This window comes from Cervus elaphus, chromosome 1 (assembly GCF_910594005.1).
Source record: "Cervus elaphus chromosome 1, mCerEla1.1, whole genome shotgun sequence".
Taxonomy (NCBI): Eukaryota; Metazoa; Chordata; class Mammalia; order Artiodactyla; family Cervidae; genus Cervus; species Cervus elaphus.
In genome coordinates, this window is record NC_057815.1 from 53001883 (window position 1) to 53019323 (window position 17441).

Below are 17441 nucleotides of genomic sequence, written 5' to 3' on the forward strand. Positions count from 1 at the left end.
ATATGAAAAGTGTAAAATCTTACTAAAATAGATAAAATGAGATGAAAATGCAAACAGATTCTTGATTAGAAAGATTTAATATCAAACTGCCCCTAAATAACACCTGAATCTAATGCAATTACAATTGTGGCTGTTGTTATTGTTGTTAGTCGCTCAGTCGTGCCCGACTCTTTGCGACCCCATGGACTGTAGCCCTCCAGGCTCCTCTGTCCATGGGACTCTCCAGACAAGAATACTAGAGTGGGTTGCCATTCCCTCCTCCAGGGGATCTTTCAGACCCAGGGATCGAACCCGGGTTTCCTGCATTGCAGGCAGATTATAGTCTGGGCCACCAGGGAAGCTGGCAATTACAATTAGGTAGCTCAAATAAGACTTCTGTTTTTCTTTACCTTTTTAAAATGATCTCATAACTTTGGAAGAATAAATGCTGGTAACCTGCCTAGAAAATATGTGAAAAGAAAGAGTAGGGAGACTGATTCGCCCTAGCAGATATCAGAAAATGCTACTGTTGTTCAGTCACTAAGTTGTGTCTGACTATTTGAGACCCCATGGACTGCAGCACCCCAGGCTTCCCTGTCCTTCACTATCTCCTGGAATTTGCTCAAACTCATGTCCATTGAGTTGGTGATACCATCCAACCATCTCATCCTTTGTTGCCCCCTTCTCTTCCTGCCCTCCATCTTCCCTGGTATCAGGGTCTTTTAAAATGATTTGAGTCTTTGCAACAGGTAGCCAAAGTGTTGGAGCTTCAGCTTTAGCATCAGTCCTTCTGATGAACATTTAGGATTGATTTCCTTTAGGATTGACTGGTGTGATTTCCTTGGAATCCAAGGGATTCTCAAGAGTCTTCTCCAGCACCACAGTTTGGAAGCATCAATTCTTTGGAACTTAGACTTCCTTATGATCCAATTCTCACATCCATACATGACCACTGGAAAAACCACAGCTTTGACTAGACAGACTTTTCTTAGCAAAATGATGTTTCTGCTTTTTAACATGCTCTCTAGGTTTCTCATAGCTTTCTTTCCAAGAAGCAGGTGTCTTTTAATTTCACAGTCACAGTTACCTTTCACAAGTGATTTTGGAGCCCAAGAAAATAAAATCTGTCACTGTTTCCACTTTTTCCCCTTCTATTTGCCATGAAGTGATGGGGACTGGATCCCATGATCTTAGTTTTGTGAATGTTGAATTTTAAGCCAGCTTTTCATTCTCCTCTTTTACTCTTATCAAGAGGCTCCTTAGTACCTCTTCACTTTCTGCCAATAGAGTGGTACCATCTACATATCTGAGGTTGTTATTTCTCCTGGCAATCTTGATTCAAGCTTGTGAGTTATCCTGCCCAGCATTCCTCATGATGTACTCCATATATAAGTTAAATAAGCAGGGTGACAATAAACAGCTTTGACATACTCCTTCCCAACTTTGAATCAGTCCTTTGTTTCATGTCTGGTTCTAATTGTTGCTTCTTGTCCTGCATACAGGTTTGTCAAGAGACAGGTATGGTGGTCTGCTATCACCATCTCTTTAAGAATTTTCCACAGTTTGTTATGATCCACACAGTCTAAGGCTTTAGAGTGGTCAATGAAGCAGAAGTAGATTTTTTTTGGAATTACCTTGCTTTTTCTATGATTCAGTGAATGTTGTCAATTTGATCTCTGTTTCCTCTGCCTTTTCTAAATCCAGCTTGTGCATCTGGAAATTCTCGGTTCACATACTATTGAAGCTGAGCTTAAAGGATTTTGAGAATTACCTTGATAGCATGTGAAATTAGTGCGATTGTACATTAGTTTGAACATTCTTTGGCCTTGCCTTTCTTTGGGATTGGAACGAAAACTGACCTTTTCCAGTCCTATGGCCACTGCTGAGTTGTCCAAATTTGCTGGCATATTGAGTGCAACAATTTAAAAGCAGCATCTTTTAGGATTTGAAATAGTTCAGCTGGAATGCCATCACTTCCACTGTTTTGTTTGTAGTAATGCTTCCTAAGGCCCACTTGACTTCACATTACAGGATGTCTGGCTCTAGGTGAGTGACCACACCATCATGGTTGTCCGGGACATTAAGATTTTTTTTTATAGTTCTTCTGTGTATTCTCACCACCCCTTCTTAATCTCTTCTAATTCTGTTAGGTCCATACCATTCCTGTCCTTTATTGTGCCCATCTTTGCATGAAATGTTCCATTGGTATCTCCAGCTTTCTTGGAGATCCCTAGTCTTTCCCATTATATTGTTTTCCTCTATTTCTTTGCACTGTTCACTTAAGAAGACTTCCTTAATCTCTCTCTGCTCTCTCCAGAGAATACTTTGGAACTCTGCATTCAGTTGAGTATATCTTTCCCTTTCCCCTTTGACTTTCGCATCTCTTCTTTTCTCAGCTATTTGTAAGGCCTCCTTAGATAACCACTTTGCCTTCCTGCACTTCTTTCTCTTGAGGATGGTATTGGTCATCTCTTCCTCTGTAATGTTATGAACCTTCCTCCATAGTTCTTCAGGCACTCTGTCTACCAGATCTAATCCCTTGAATCTGTTAGTCACATTGTATAATCATAAGAGCTCTGATGTAGGTCATACCTGAATGGTCTAGTGGTTCCCCCTATTTTCAATTTAAGCCTGAATTTTGCAATAAGAAGCTAATGATCTGAGCCACAGTCAGCTCCAGGTCTTGTTTTTGTTGAATGTACAGAGCTTTTCCACCTTCAGTTGCAAAGAATATAATCAATCTGTTTGCGGTATTCACCATCTGGTAATGCCCATGTAGAGTCATCTCTTGTGTTGTTGGAAGAGGGTGTTTACTGTGACCAGTGCATTCTCTTGGCAATACACTATTAGCCTTTACCCTGCTTCATTTTATATTCCAAGGCCCAATTTACCTGTTATTCTAGGTATCTCTTGACTTTCTGCTTTTGCATTCCAATCCCCTATTATCAAAAGGACATCTTTTTTGGGTGTTAGTTCTAGAAGGTCTTGTAGGTCTTCATAGAACTGGTCAACTTCAGCTTCTTTGGCATTAGTATTTGGGATTACTGTGATGCTGAATGGTCTGCCTTGGAAACAAACCAAGATCATTCTGTCATTTTTGAGAATGCACCTAAGTACTGCATTTTGGACTCTCTTGTTGACTATGAGCGCTATTTCATTTCTTCTAAGGGATTCTTGCCCACAGTAGTAGATATAATGACCATCTAAATTAAAGTCACCCATTCCCATCCATTTTAGTTCACTGATTCCTAAAATGTTGATGTTCACTCTTGCCATCTTCTGCTTAACCACATCCTATTTACTTTGCTTCATGGACCTAACATTCTTAATGGACCTAACAATATGGAATATTGTTCTTTACAATATCTGACTTTACTTTCATCACCAGACACATCCACAACTGAGCGTCATTTCCACTTTGGCCCAGCCTCTTCATTTTTTCTGAAACTATTTCTCTGCTCTTCCCCAGTAGTATACTGGACACTTACTGACCTGGGGGGCTCATCTTTCAGTGTCATATCTTTTTGCCTTTTCATACTGTTCATGGGATTCCCGAGGCAAGAATACTGCAGTTGTTTGCCATTCCCTTCTCCAGTGGACAACATTTTGTCAGAACATGCTACGAAGCTACTGTAATCAAATCAACACAATACTGGGACATGTAGAGATAAATAGAGGGTGGAAAAGAACAGACTCCAGGAACAGCCCCCCAAGCATATGCTTTCTCCATGAAAATTCCTGGAACTTCATCATTTAAAGGCAACCAGCTACAGGTAAGCCCTGACAACTTGGCCATTTGGTAGCAAAGCCTAACACTAACCTTCCGTGTTCCCAACCACCGATAGGATTGCTTCTTCCTTCTCGGGGGAGATAGAGGTCATGTACCTCCAGGTCTCTCAGTCACGTCTCATTACACAGCCACCTTCTCACCTACCCTCTCCTTAGGGTGAGGAGCTTCCCATCTTTTTCCTCGGTTTCTCTGTCTGCATCTCCCTTCCACTTACCCCAAGGCTGGCTGCTGCTCCTTCTTTATTCTGTGCTCTTTCTATTCCCTCTCTGCAACTAGCTCTCCATTCCCATAGCTCTGATTATCTTTAATGCTTAGGATTCCCAAATGATATTTTCAGTCTTTACCTGTCTCCAAAATCCTAGTCTGGCATCTATAATCATCCCTATTTCCAGTTGAACATCTTATGTACTTATCTCTGCTGGAGACTGCACTGTCCTTCTAAGCATAAAACAGGGGATCTTCAACTCTTCCTCCTCTTTGATCTTTAATATCCAGTCAGTTTCAAAGTTCCATTCCACACGTCTTCTTGGATCCCCTCTGCCACTCTTTTAGTAACACCCATAACACCTAGGCTCATGGCAACCATCGAGTCAACTCACTCTCATCTTCCTCTACCAGCATGGTTCTTGTTCAGTCCCTACGTCGTGCCCAACTCTTTGTGACCCCATAGCTAGGCTTCCCTGTCCTTCACTATCTCCCAGAGTTTGCTCAGATTCATGTCCATTGAGTCCGTGATGCTATCTAACCATCTCATCCTCTGTCGCCCTCTTCTTCTTTTGCCTTCATTCTTTCCCAGCATCAGGGTCTTTTCCAATGAGTCAGCCATTTGCATCAGGTAGCCAAAGTACTGGAGCTTACACTTCAACATCAGTCCTTCCAATGAATATTCAGAGTTGATTTCCTTTAGGATTGACTGGTTTGATCTCCTTGATATCTAAGGGACTCTCAAGAGTCTTTTCTAGCAACATAGTTTGAAAACATCAATTCTTTGGTGCTCAGCCTTCTTTATGGTCCAACTCTCACATCTGTACATGACTACCAGTATAACCCCATTCTCAGGATGCCCATACTGTGCTCAGGAAGCTATGAGGGCCTGCAGCATCCCAAATCCTCCTGTTCAGCCCAAAGTCTTGAAAAACATCTCCTTGTTCCCTCTCTCCACCCAATACATCCTTTCTCTCATGTCTCATGAGAGAAAGGATTTATTTCTGTGGCACAAAAGTCAGGGTGGGCTCCTGGACCTGAGCAGTCCTAGACACCTGTGAATAAAAGCCACTGTGAGCATGGATGAATTGGGTGGTGGGTAGAAGACATTGGTTAACACAACTCTGAATGAAATATCACCTGCAAACATTATTCACAAACAGCAACCCACCCCAGTAAAATGATCACTCATGTTTAGAAAGGAAGGGAAGTGCTAACTATAAAAGCCATAAAGAGGTTTTTTGGTCCCAGTATATACTGAAATAGATTTAAAACAATTATGAAGGGAGTGGAAATGGCAAAAGCAAAGACCAAACTCAAGGTGGCAGGGATTTAGAAGTGAATGTGAAGTGGCTCAGTCGTGTCCGACTCTTTGCGACCCCATGGACTACCAGGCTCCTCCACTCAGGGGATTTTCCAGGCAAGGGTACTGGAGTGGGATGCCATTTCCTTCTCCAAGGGATGTTCCCAACCCAGGGATCGAATCCACGTCTCCTGCATTGCAGGCAAACGCTTAACCATCTGAGCCACCAGGGAAGCCACCTGGGTTTTAGAAGGCAGCTGCCAATTAGTTGAAAACCACCTTGGTTATTATCAAGAGGCCTGGAAGTGCACTTGAACTTGGGGGTGGGGGGGCACCATCTCCTGGGTAGCAGGATCTATCTCTAACAGATTTTACTCAGCCCCCGTCCCTCCTTAAGGCCTCCTATTGGACTGACCCATTGGCAAGAGCAGGGCTGACTTTGGATGGCCAGGGAGGGTGGCCTTCTTCCTTTCAGTCGCTTTCAAATCATTTTGCCTTCTTAAGTAATGGAGGGTGGAGAGTGGGAGAAGGCAGAGGAAAAGAAGACACTTAAAAAAAAAACCTCTCTGCCCCAGTTAAGATTTAAAGGAAGGCGACAGGCCACCCGGAATGAAGGTTCCAGCGTACAGAGGCCAACTTACCTCTACTTTTTCTACTACTTGCTTCCCAAAGGAGCAAACTTTGGTGGAACAGGTGACTGTCATATTTTCAGAACTCTCATACTGACTGGTTACGCCGTAAAAAGCCCCGGCATCGTCTTGAATATTGCAGTTTAAATCAGCCTGTAGGAAATGAAATGGAGGTGGGGGTTACTGTCTTATCACAGGAGTCAAGGCAACAAGCAGGAACTATCAGGCGAAGACTTCACCTTGCTGGATGGAGGGCCGTGGAGGGCTGGGATGGCTCAGTGAGGTGGTGAGTTCATGCTCAGCTAGAAACAAGGGCTATGGCTCTTCGACTGTGTTCTGAAGAGAATGCTAGCTTGGGTAGTCTTCCCTTGAAATACTGACAAGCTGCATGTATCTATTTCATTTTTACTTTCTTGCATTCAGTATTTAATCTATTTACTGGTTCATTTTTGTCTTCACTGGGTCTTCGTTGCAGTGACTTCTCTTGTTGTTTGGCGCCCCGTGGCATGTGGAATCTTCATGGGCCAAGAAGGAACCATTTCTCCTGCATTGGCAGGTTGATTCCTAACCACTGGACCACCAGGGAAGTCCTGCATTTAGTATAGAATACTAAATATCCTTGTAATAAAAGACCCATGAGGTCTCTGAAATATGTACAGAAAGCAGTATGTGAACTGGATTCATATTCACTAATCTGTAGATATATTTAAAAGAATAGGAGAATCTGTAGTTGACTGGTGATTTGTTATATATGTAAAAACAGAAACTTCATTACTAATTATGTACCCAGAGGGGAAATGGTTCCTATTAAAGACTGACTTAGAAAGATGCAAAATAGTTAATACAAGGCCCCACTCATTTAACATATTCTTACGGCTATTTGCCATGTGAGATTCATGCTAGATACAAGACTACAAGCCAACATGAGAGAAATGTACAGAAAATAGCTCTAATTTAAACAGAAGGTAACTACCATGTCAAAGGCACTCAGAGTTCAGACCATGGAAGCATTATTTTCAATTAAAGGTATTTACTTTCAGATGGTTAAGATTTGAACAGGCAGAGAAGGGCTGAGGGAGTATTGTGCATGGAGCAGCTTGGAGTGCTTCATTTTAGCTACATTGCAAGGATGAAGGAGATGGGGAGGAAGGAGTTTGGAAATGCAGCAAGGTCCTGGGTCGGGGAGGGCTTAATGAGGGGTGTGAATTGTATGCTGTAGGAACTGAGGACCCCTTGAAAGTGTCACCACCAGGCAATGAGGTGATGAGAGATGTGCTTCAAGAAGAGGTGTCTCAGCGTGGTATAAAGTCCCTGCAGAGGGAAGCTGGGAGGCTGCTGCAGCGGCTCCATCACTGAGGGCAGGCCTCCTTCCCTCGAGCATCCACTGACCCTTTCCTGCACTCTGGACATGGGTGTGGAGCTGGGGATCAACGAGTGAGCAAGACAGTCCCTGCGGTCATGAAGCTGACAATTTAGGAGGGAGGACACTGCAACAGAAATAAGCGCTCCTGGGATGGACACAGAGACATGAGAATAAAGAGTGGGGAGGGAGCCCTTGCGGTCAGGGAAGCTTCAGATGATGATGCAGCTCAGATCCAAAGAGAGAAGAGCTGGCCTGGGCAGGCGGAGCATGCTATAAGAGAGTGTGCACAAGGGCGAATGGCCAGAAACACGGCTAGAACACAGACAGCAAGGATAGCGCGGGCCTGGAGAGGCAGGGGCGGGAGGGGGCTGGGGTCTTACACAGGACAGGGGCAGCGAGAGCTTAGGATCAGATCTGCAGCCCAGAAAGGCACCCCTGATCACAACTTGGAGACACTAGAAGAGAGTGAACACAGAGATGCAGCAGGAAGCAGGGTCAAATGAAGCACCTGGGCTGCAGAGAGAAAGAGCAGTGAATCTGACATAAAATGAGACTACCTCTCGTGAGGTCCAGCACATTTCGACTCACTGATTGTTAATACCTTGATAGGCACTAACCACCATAAAGACCTGAGTCATCCTACATGTATTTTTAATAAGGATCTGCATTTCAACTTCCTTCTTAAATTGAGTATCAGGAAAATGTCCATTTCCTCAGGCAAAACTTGGGATATTCTGGCTTCAAATAAAAAGGACCATACACTTTATATTCCCTTTTCTTACATGCCAAGAAATTCAAAGCTACATTAAGTGCTCTACTATAGTAATTAACTTATCCTGGGTAGTTCTAACAGCTACTAACAACCAGTGTCCAACTCCTGTGACTGGATCTCTGCTTTTACTTGCACTGATACTTGTCCAGTTTTATGTTATCCATAAATTTATGTGCCCTCACATTTTGTTTTTTTTTTGAAATTTTATGGGGCATAAAGTGCAAATAATTAAAAATGCCTAGGTGTGCCTTTTTCTCACATGCAAAGGTGAGAAATGGAGCGTTTGGCTCAATGAAACAGCAGTCCAGTGGGAAACTAGAGGTCTCATCCTGAGAACTGTATCTGAGCTTCTCAAAGCTGGAGAGAGCCCTGGGACTACCAGGGCTCCAGCCTTCAGGGGAGAAAGGTCCCAGCATATCCCAGGCACACAGGCGCTCTGACCCTAGGCTGTCATCCAGCCTTCTCAGGCAGGTGTCACCTGCCGTGAACCAACAGCGAGTCTTCGAGAACTTCGAGCTGGTCCTGCCATCAGCTGAGAACACACACAGCTCGGAGGAACAGCTCAGGTGCTTTGCGGCAGTGGGATGACCAGTGATGTTTTTTGTGGGACTGATGCTCTTACTATTATGATGTAGCTTATACGAACAAATTTTAGCTTGAAAAAAAAAAAGCACACACAGCAACAACAAAGGTAAAACTATATATGTGATAAGTAAATTTAAAAAAATCAAACTGTAAAAAGGAGGTAAATTTTATTTCTACCCTGTGCTTACCACTCTCCCTAGGTGATGAGTGTTACCAGTTTTTCAAGTATCCTCTTAGAGATATTTAGCATTTACATATTTAAGCATACACATTCCCTCTTATCCGCACAAACCATAGCATTCTTCTAAGCCTGGCTTTAAATCAATCAATCAATAACTACTTTTTAGAACTCGTATAGTAGTGATATAGGGCTTCCTTGGTAGAATCCACCTGCAATACAGGAGACATGGGTTTGATCCCTGGGTTGGGAAGATCCCCTGAAATAGGAAATGGCAACCCAGGCCAGTATTCTTGCCTGGAAAATTCCCTGGACAGAGGAGCCTGGCAGGCTATACAGTCCCTGGGGCCCCAAAGCACGAGTGAGCACACACATAGACATACACTGATATAGAGTATCAGTTTTTTAAAAAAAAAAAAAGCCCTTTGAGAAATTGAACAGCCACACTTTCAGTGGCTGCATACTACTCCATTATACAGATGCACCATAATTTAACATATCCTCTATTGATGGACATTTCGGATGCTTCCCAACAACCATGCAGTCACAGGCGGAGCAGGAAAGGTACATTAGAAATTATTTTGCCTTTTTTTTAATTTAATCTTTTTTCCACTTCTTATTTTTGGCTGTGCTGGGTCTTTGTTGCTGCATGGGCTTTTCTCTAGTTTCGGCAAGCAGAGGCTACTCACTAATTGCAGTTTGTGGGCGTCTCATTGTGGTGGCTTCTCTTGTTTCAGAGCATAGGCTCTAGGGTGCTTGGGCTTCAGAAGTTGCGGCTCCCAAGCTCTAGACCACAGGCTCAATAGTTGTGGCACACAGGCTCAGCTGCTATCCAGCATGTGGGGTCTTCCCGGACCAGGGATCAAACCCATGTCTCCTGCATTGGCAGGCAGATTCTTTACCACTGAGTCACCAGGGAAGCCCTACTTTGACTTTTGTTTTCAATTTAAAAAATTCCCAGCTTTGAAAATGAGAATTAATTGACCATAAATACACTGTTAACTAATACTGCAATTTAAATTCATTATTTTGATGTAATCAAGTTGTTGTGACGGACTGATTAATAATCAAAAGCAGTCTGGTGTTTGTGGTGTAATGGGCGGAGTGTGGGAAGGAGCTGGGGAAATTAGCAATGGGCAAGGGAGTCAACAGGAGAGCACACGGAACTATCAACCTCAACTTGCATCCGTGATTTAACCAGGAGGGAGGTTTCTTAAGAATTGCACCTCAACTCCCTACGTACACTGTTTTCTTTTTTTTTTTTTCAGTGTTCCATTTTTCACTTTATTCACTTCAGTGGCATTATCTTTTTATACAATTGCTAAGGGTTACTTTCCATTCACAGGTATTACAAAACCTTGGCTATATTCCCTGTGTTGGACAGTACCTCCTTGCGCCTAACTTACACCCAGTAGTGGGTACCTCCCATTCCTCTTCCTCTATACTGCTCCTCCCCTCAACTGGTTACCACTAGTTTGTTCTATGAGTTTGCTTCCTTTCTGTTATACTCACTAGTTTGTTCTATTTTTTAGATTTCACATATAATTGATATCATACAGTATTTATCTTTTTCTGTCTGACTTATTTCATTTGGTATACTGCAGTGGGCTTTACTTTCGACAAGTGAAAGATTTACAATGTAAACAAACTAGGACTCTTAAAATCTAAAGCAAGCATAGAAATACACACACAAAATAATTCAACCATACACACAATTTCAAAATGTTACCCAAGCTTAGACTGGCATTCGCCATAAATTGATATTAGCAAAACTGCTGAAAATTTTCAGCTTTTTTGTTTCCATCTCTACAAGTTCCCACACTTTAGTAATGCTGGTGCTGTAGCCACAACACACCTAGCATATTTGACAACTAAGAGTGGGTTGTTTTTAAGATGTGTTTCATTTAACAACATTATCAAAATTATTTTAGTAATAATCAGCGCTGTTTCACTGTTTTTAACTTTAAACACAAAAACTCTGTGGTAACAAAGAATGACGGAATTGAAGTAACTCTAGTTCTACTTTTTCGCCTTCATAATTACTGTGCTCATTTCCAAATCATGGAAGCAGCAGCGCTGTGTGGACTGCAGCTCCAAAGATTCCAAACTTTTAGAACTTACTCTAGAAATGAATATAAGAGTGAGTCTTTAATAACATGTGCTATTGAAGAATAAGTAATAAAATGGATAAGCAACATAAGTGTGTTAGTTTGAAGCAAAAATATATCTATGTGTGTGTGTATATATACATATATGAAATAAAAACAAGACTAATTTTACCAATTGTTTAAGACTTAGGCTAACAAAGAACTTTTTTATTAGGAACACTTCATTGATAGCATTGTTTAGAACCATAGGCAGAGGGTGATAATAAAAATAACAGCTGTTTTCAGATGGTTCTGCCATATAAACTTCTCTACAACGAAACTCCTTAATGCCTACATCTGGGGCAGATAATTCCCACCCTCTCACCTTTGGTTCACCACTGTACCTTAGAATTCTCAAATTTAATTAGTTTTAACTGGGAATGGATGACCTGAAGGTATAATGAAAGTATCAAAAATGAAAGTATTCAAGAATTCACATTATGAAACTCTGTCGTCAGAAGCAATCTCAACAAACTACGATTTTAAAGTTGTCAGGGTTAACTTTTTTACTTGAAGTTAGAGTAGAACATACATTCAGAAGTGTACAAATCACAAGTTTACAGATTGATTAATTTTTATAAAGTGAACACACCCATGTAACCAAGCGCCCAGGTAAGGAAATAGAAAGGAAATCCCCTCATCCACCCTCCATTCCAGTGAACGTCAAACACTGCTCCCTTCCAGTGTACCTCAAACCCCCCGTGTCACAAGAGTAACGTTCCTTTAGTCTCGTCTGGTTTTTTGAGTATTACATGAATGGAGTCGCATACTGTTGATTCCTCTTAGCTTCATTTGTGCAGCATTGCAGGGTGACAGTCATCTATGCTGTGGTGTGCGGTTCATCCTTTTTGTCACTAGAGTACTCTGCTAAACGGAAAATACCACCATCTATCCCTTCTACGGATGGATGTTTACAATGCTTTCAAACTGAACCTATTATGAAGAGCGCTACTCTGAATACTTGGGATACGCTTTTCATGAACACATGTATGCACTCCTGTTAGGTGTCCCTAGGAGCAGAATTGCTGGTTATGAGATATACGTGCATTTTCAGCTTTCATTTAGGTAAGAGGAACAGATGGTTTTTCTGGGCGCCTGATGTCCTCTGCTAGCGATCAGGAGATGTTTTGTGCAGTTTGCTCAGCGTTCAAATGTTCTTTCGATGAATTTGTAGGGGAGAAAGTGGTATCCCCGTCCTACTCCTCCGCCATCTTAGCTCCTCCTCCTTGGAACAGATGGTTTTTGAATTATCTTGTTTTTTTAAAAAAACAGCTTGAGAAAACTTTATAATTATTAGCATATATTTAACAGGTTGCATTTTAAAAGACTTCTCAACTAACAGTAAATAAGCAATCTGTTATTACCACTGCTTCTCAATTACTTTTGAACATGGAAAATAATTACACAGTCACCCAACCATATCACAGCTGTTCTTTGGGAATTTTCTAGGAGGTATTGATGGGAAAGATAATTATCTGTTAGCTGATAATATTACAATTATCCCAGAAAGAAATGTGGTCACTGAACTCCCGCAGAGCAAAGGTAATATCAAAGAAAGAATGCTAGCATTAAATCAACAACTGGGGAGGTGAACTCTAATGAGTCTAGGATTCGTGCTGAGTTCATTATCCCCCTCTCCACTCCTTTTTCTCAACTGAAAACTCAAGACAAACCTATTCCACATAGTTTTGAAGGCAAGAAAATGAGAGGAAAAAAAAAAAGTGCCGTTTCCAGCCATACAAACTATTTTTGTCAAATCAGCTCTTATCTGAAATCAGGATATTTTCTAAAAGCAAATAAATACAAAAGTCCAAGAAACAACTAAAACCAGCCAACTTACCTTCCCAACAAATTCCAAATTCAAACCATATCCTGTCCTCAGGAGATGAGACAGCTGTTGGGGCACAGGGCAGGCTGTCCCAAAAATGTGCCCCAGTGGCATTTTGATTATTTTGGATTAAAGTTACTTAAGAAACAAGCAATGAACAGAGACATTGGACCCTCCCCTCTGTCTCCCCAAAAGCAGGAAATAAGTCTCTCAGTGAAAGGTGCCCTCCTTGCATCTGCAGTTGGAAGAAGACCCTTACCACCAGAGATGGATAATTTAGGGTGGAGAAGTCTGTATACACATCTTGTTACTTTTAAAATTTACTTCCCCAAGCCCAAACTCTGTTTAGATTTTCTCCAAACCAATGTTTCTTTGTCCTGTCAATTCCTCATAAGTTTATCATTTATCTAAAAAGTATGACAGATGCCTGCTTTGGCCACTTCTTAGGTCCAGTTTCTATGTGAACCTCAACACCATGAATTAAAAATTCATTTCTCTTTTCCTGTTAATTTGTCTTGTGTTGATATTATTTTCAGTCCAGTCATAAGAAGGGTAGCCGGGGAAGTTTCCTCCTGCATAACTGGTCATGGACCATGTTCCTAAAAAAACAAAGTAAACCTTGCAAATGTGGCTGGAGGGGGCAAGTCCATGCAAATGGGCCCTTCTAAGGAATCTTCACCCATTTTGCTCTAGAACAAAAACCCTCCATATGAATTGGGTTCAGAGTCCAGCTCTTTCTCCTACCACCCAATGCAGGAATCCTTCTGCAGTATCTTGACTTACACTGTCTTCTGGCTAAATACCTTCAGGTATGGGAAAATCATTAGTCAATAAAATACTTACCATGTTCTGGGCAGATTTAAGTGTTAGAGAGTTGTATTACTCTTCTATTGCTGCTTTAACAAACAACCCCAAATTTAGTGACTTAAAAACAAAACCACTTTATGATTCTCTACTTCTGTAGGTGGGATATCCGATATGTATCTCACCCGGCTGAGATCACGGTTTTGGAGCTGTGTCCCTTTCTGGTGGATCTACTCTGGGGAGAGGTGAGTCTCTGTCTCCTTCAGTTTCCACAGTCCTGTCTCTCAGTCCCTTCCCTGCCATTTCAGAGGCCAGCAACACCAGGCTGAGTCCCCACATGGCCAGCTGTTAGCTCTCTAGACCTCGTCTTTCGCCTCCCTCTGCTACTCTTACGGAAACTTGTGATTTCATTGGGCCCACTCACATAACCCAAGATACTTCCCTGCCTACTCTTAGCAACTCCTACCTCACTTTCCATGTATTGGAATACGTGCCCTGGCCCCATGAGAAGAACTTGGACACACCACTGCCTACCATACCCATTAAGTTGCCACTGGCTTCTCAGTAGCTTCCACCTAGAGCTCTGCTTTACGGAAGCACGCAGCCCTAAGAACAGTGCTGAAAGACAACCCGGCAATTCTCTTTTATTTCCCCCCTGATCTCACCTTTCCACACCCACTTCTCACCCATAAAGTTGTTCAGTTTCTATCAGCTTCCTAGGATCCAAGTTCCAGGCTTATTTTTAGTAAACTCCATGCTGATCTCCCTTCCACCTAGTCCAGAGACTTGAGAATTCTGACTCTGCATCTGTCCCCATCTTATTGCAGACACCTGATGGACAGCGGGCATCATTCCTTTGCATCCCATTGTTCTCATCTCTCAACTCAGAGAAGACTTGCTTCCAAAGGCCACCATGGTGATAAGAAGAGAGAACGCACACTAGACTCATCTGTATGCTGAAACATGCCAATAAATGGCCACGCCTATCAACCCATGGACTTCAACACTGACCAGCACAGAGATGAAGCAGAGCCTCAAGTCAGATCTCCCGAGTGGGACCCGAAGTAGACGGTGGCTCATAATCAACAAGCAAGGTAAAAGCTTTCCTCCCAGAGTCAGTCTGAGTCCCTATCCACACTTATCAAGTGAGCAGCACAAACACAGAAATGACTTTTTTCAAACAGAAAAATAAGTAGTTTTTCCGATTTGTGAGTTTAAAACAAGCCTTAGGTTTTAGGCATAACTGCTTAAACGGGTACAAAATTACTATCTTTCCCACAAAGATATGATTAGAGATGTCATAAAATTCTGTCTGGAAGCAAAAAAAAAAAAAAAAAAAGGCAATAATTAATAAACACCTGGGGAATGAATTAAAGACTTGGGGATCTATTTGTGGACAGGTCCTGGAAAACAGCAATGCCAACCACAGAAAGCAGACTGCACTAGACAGCAAGGAAACGAAAAAGTGAAACATCACATTTCCCCAAATCCTTCCCTAAATAATCCTCTCTCACACTTGTTACTTCTGCAGCTGAAACACGTTAAGTTATCAGACAAGACTGCGGCTTGGTTTCTCCTCCATTACCTCTCATTCAGCAAGCGCATTTGTTCACATCTGTGTTCCACTGTTTCATGTTTTTGAAATTGGGGGAAAAAAAAAAGCAATATTCTTCAAAGAATGATTCTTCCCATTTCATGGCTGAGAAAAATGAGATCTAACCCAGTTGTGCTGGATCCATACAGCAGGGAGGGCTGGACCAGGGGATCAACTCAGCAAAACCGCAGGCCCCTGGAAAGCTAGTTTCAGGTACCTGAAGGACAGGAAGTGAGCGTTAGGGTTGCAAGTGCAGAATGGAAGGGCGCAGCATTCGGCTGAGGACAACTCCTTTGTCACCAGCCTCTGAAAGAAAAGGCCTACAGGAAAAAAGAGGAAACAGATCAGCTCAAAGGCAGGGGCGCAGGTTGGGGTAGTGGGTCAGGAAAGGAGCAGGCCGCAGATGGCTCCCTTCCCACCCGTCTCTCCCTTCCCCCTGGGAGGGCCTGGAAGGGCTGGGCAGAATTACTTGGTTGCAAAAAAATGAAAACATCAAGAGGACTGTCCCTGACAAGAGACAGTATAATAGGCACTGATGGATGCAAGGGGACGCTGGCATTTTCAAACCACCACTTTGAACCTCTCCTCTTCATCCTCTTCGAGCAATGATCAAAGGACCAAGATTTCAAATTGTGAAGCAATTTTTTCCAATGGCAGCATCTGGCTCCTTGGCAGGAGGCGCTGGGAGCCGGGCCCTGTCATGGGCGTCCATCCAGGCCTGCCACATGGTGAGGCTCGGCCGCGCCGGGCACCACGCGGGCCTTGCAGCTGCTCCCCCAGGCGCCAAAGGACAATCGCTCTGCCCTCCGCCACGAGCCATCAGGCAGAGAAGTACTCCCGAAGCAGCCTGGGCAGGGGGTCTTGAGGTTGATGACTGCTCCCCAACCCTCTCGCCTGACTCATTTGTAAGCATCTGCTCCCTGGCCACGACCCCTGAAGCCACCCCGAGTGGCTTCGGAGCTTGGGGTGCGGGAAGCTGGGATAAACGAGGGACAACCCCCCAGCAAGACTGGACTTGAGTTTGAGGAGAGTGAGAAAGCTGCCCGAAGGGCAGGGCGTCTTTGAGAGTGTTCATTTTGCCTGGTGCCCCGGCCAGACACAGGACAGAAGCTGTAGCTGTTTTAAATAAGAACAATAGGCATAAACTCAGCCCCTGCTCTCCAAGTTACTCCCCACTGATTATGGCATGTATTTACATCTACAGAATAGACGATTTTAAAAGACAACTGCCAAGAGCCCCTTCATAGCGCAGATTGGCACCCCTATTCGAATTTCATCAACATTTAGTACTTCAAAGAATCTTAAAAGCTTGCTCTAATTACAATAGGCACCATCTGAAAGACTGGCTGTTTGCATTGCAAATTCCTACAAATACTGGCATTCATTAAAAAAAATTTTCAATTAATATCACCCATACATCTTCAGGTAACTGCCACTGGTGACTTCACACAGTAGCTGGGATGAAAGAGCCAAGGTCTCAACCCCTAGGACAAAGCGGTGGCCCAGGCCAGTTGTCTCCAGTGGAGGCAGTTAATGAGTCCCGGGCGCCCAGCTGAGCTGGCCCTCCACCCAGCACATTCACCAGCTGTGCGAACACTGACCAGAGACCACCCTCTCCAGACCAGGAAACAGGGCCTTTTTCTGGTCTGGAGTTCTTGTGCATGAAAAGTCTTACACAGAACAATGACAACAAATCAATCAACTGATTAACAAGTGTAAAACTGCCAAATAAAATATAGGCTGCCTAGTTAAATCTGATGTTTAGATAAACCACATACTTTTTCATAGGGATAGGGACATATCACTATGTCCCAAAGATGACATGGGGCAGACACTGAAAAAGTATACACTGTTCACCGGAAATTCAAACCAAACTGGGTGGCTGGTATTTTAACTTGCTAAATCTGGTAACTCTTCCGACAATTCACCTTTACTAAAGAGCATAAGAAAAATCGGGACTTTGCTCAAATTTTCATTGCTGTAAGGAGACATGTCCAAAATATTTTTTGAGTGGGAAAAAAATGAAGCTTCTGAATAACACATGGAGCATAGCACCTTTTTTTGGTAAAAAACAAGTGGAGTATGTACAATGTTTGTGCATGCACATAAGAAGTCGAGAAAGACACAGGGTTTGTGGGAAGATCTCACTCTTCCTTCTAAAGTCTTTGGAACTGCTTGGAAAATTTAACAAGCTTCTCTTGCTTTTGTCACGTAGACAGTAAATTAGAATGCGAATGATGGGAGGGTAAGGTGTACCCTGAATCT

General features: G+C 42.8%; 1 protein-coding gene across 9 annotated transcripts in view; it reads right to left on the reverse strand.

The window, feature by feature from the left end:
- Positions 1–17441, reverse strand: part of TEAD1 (TEA domain transcription factor 1) — a 265732-nt gene that overhangs the window by 16303 nt on the left and 231988 nt on the right. For all 9 annotated transcript variants that reach the window (XM_043902789.1, XM_043902797.1, XM_043902807.1 and 6 more), the window contains one exon: positions 5918–6058. In XM_043902789.1, coding sequence (XP_043758724.1) covers positions 5918–6058 — 141 coding nt within the window. The remainder of the gene's footprint in view (positions 1–5917; positions 6059–17441) is intronic.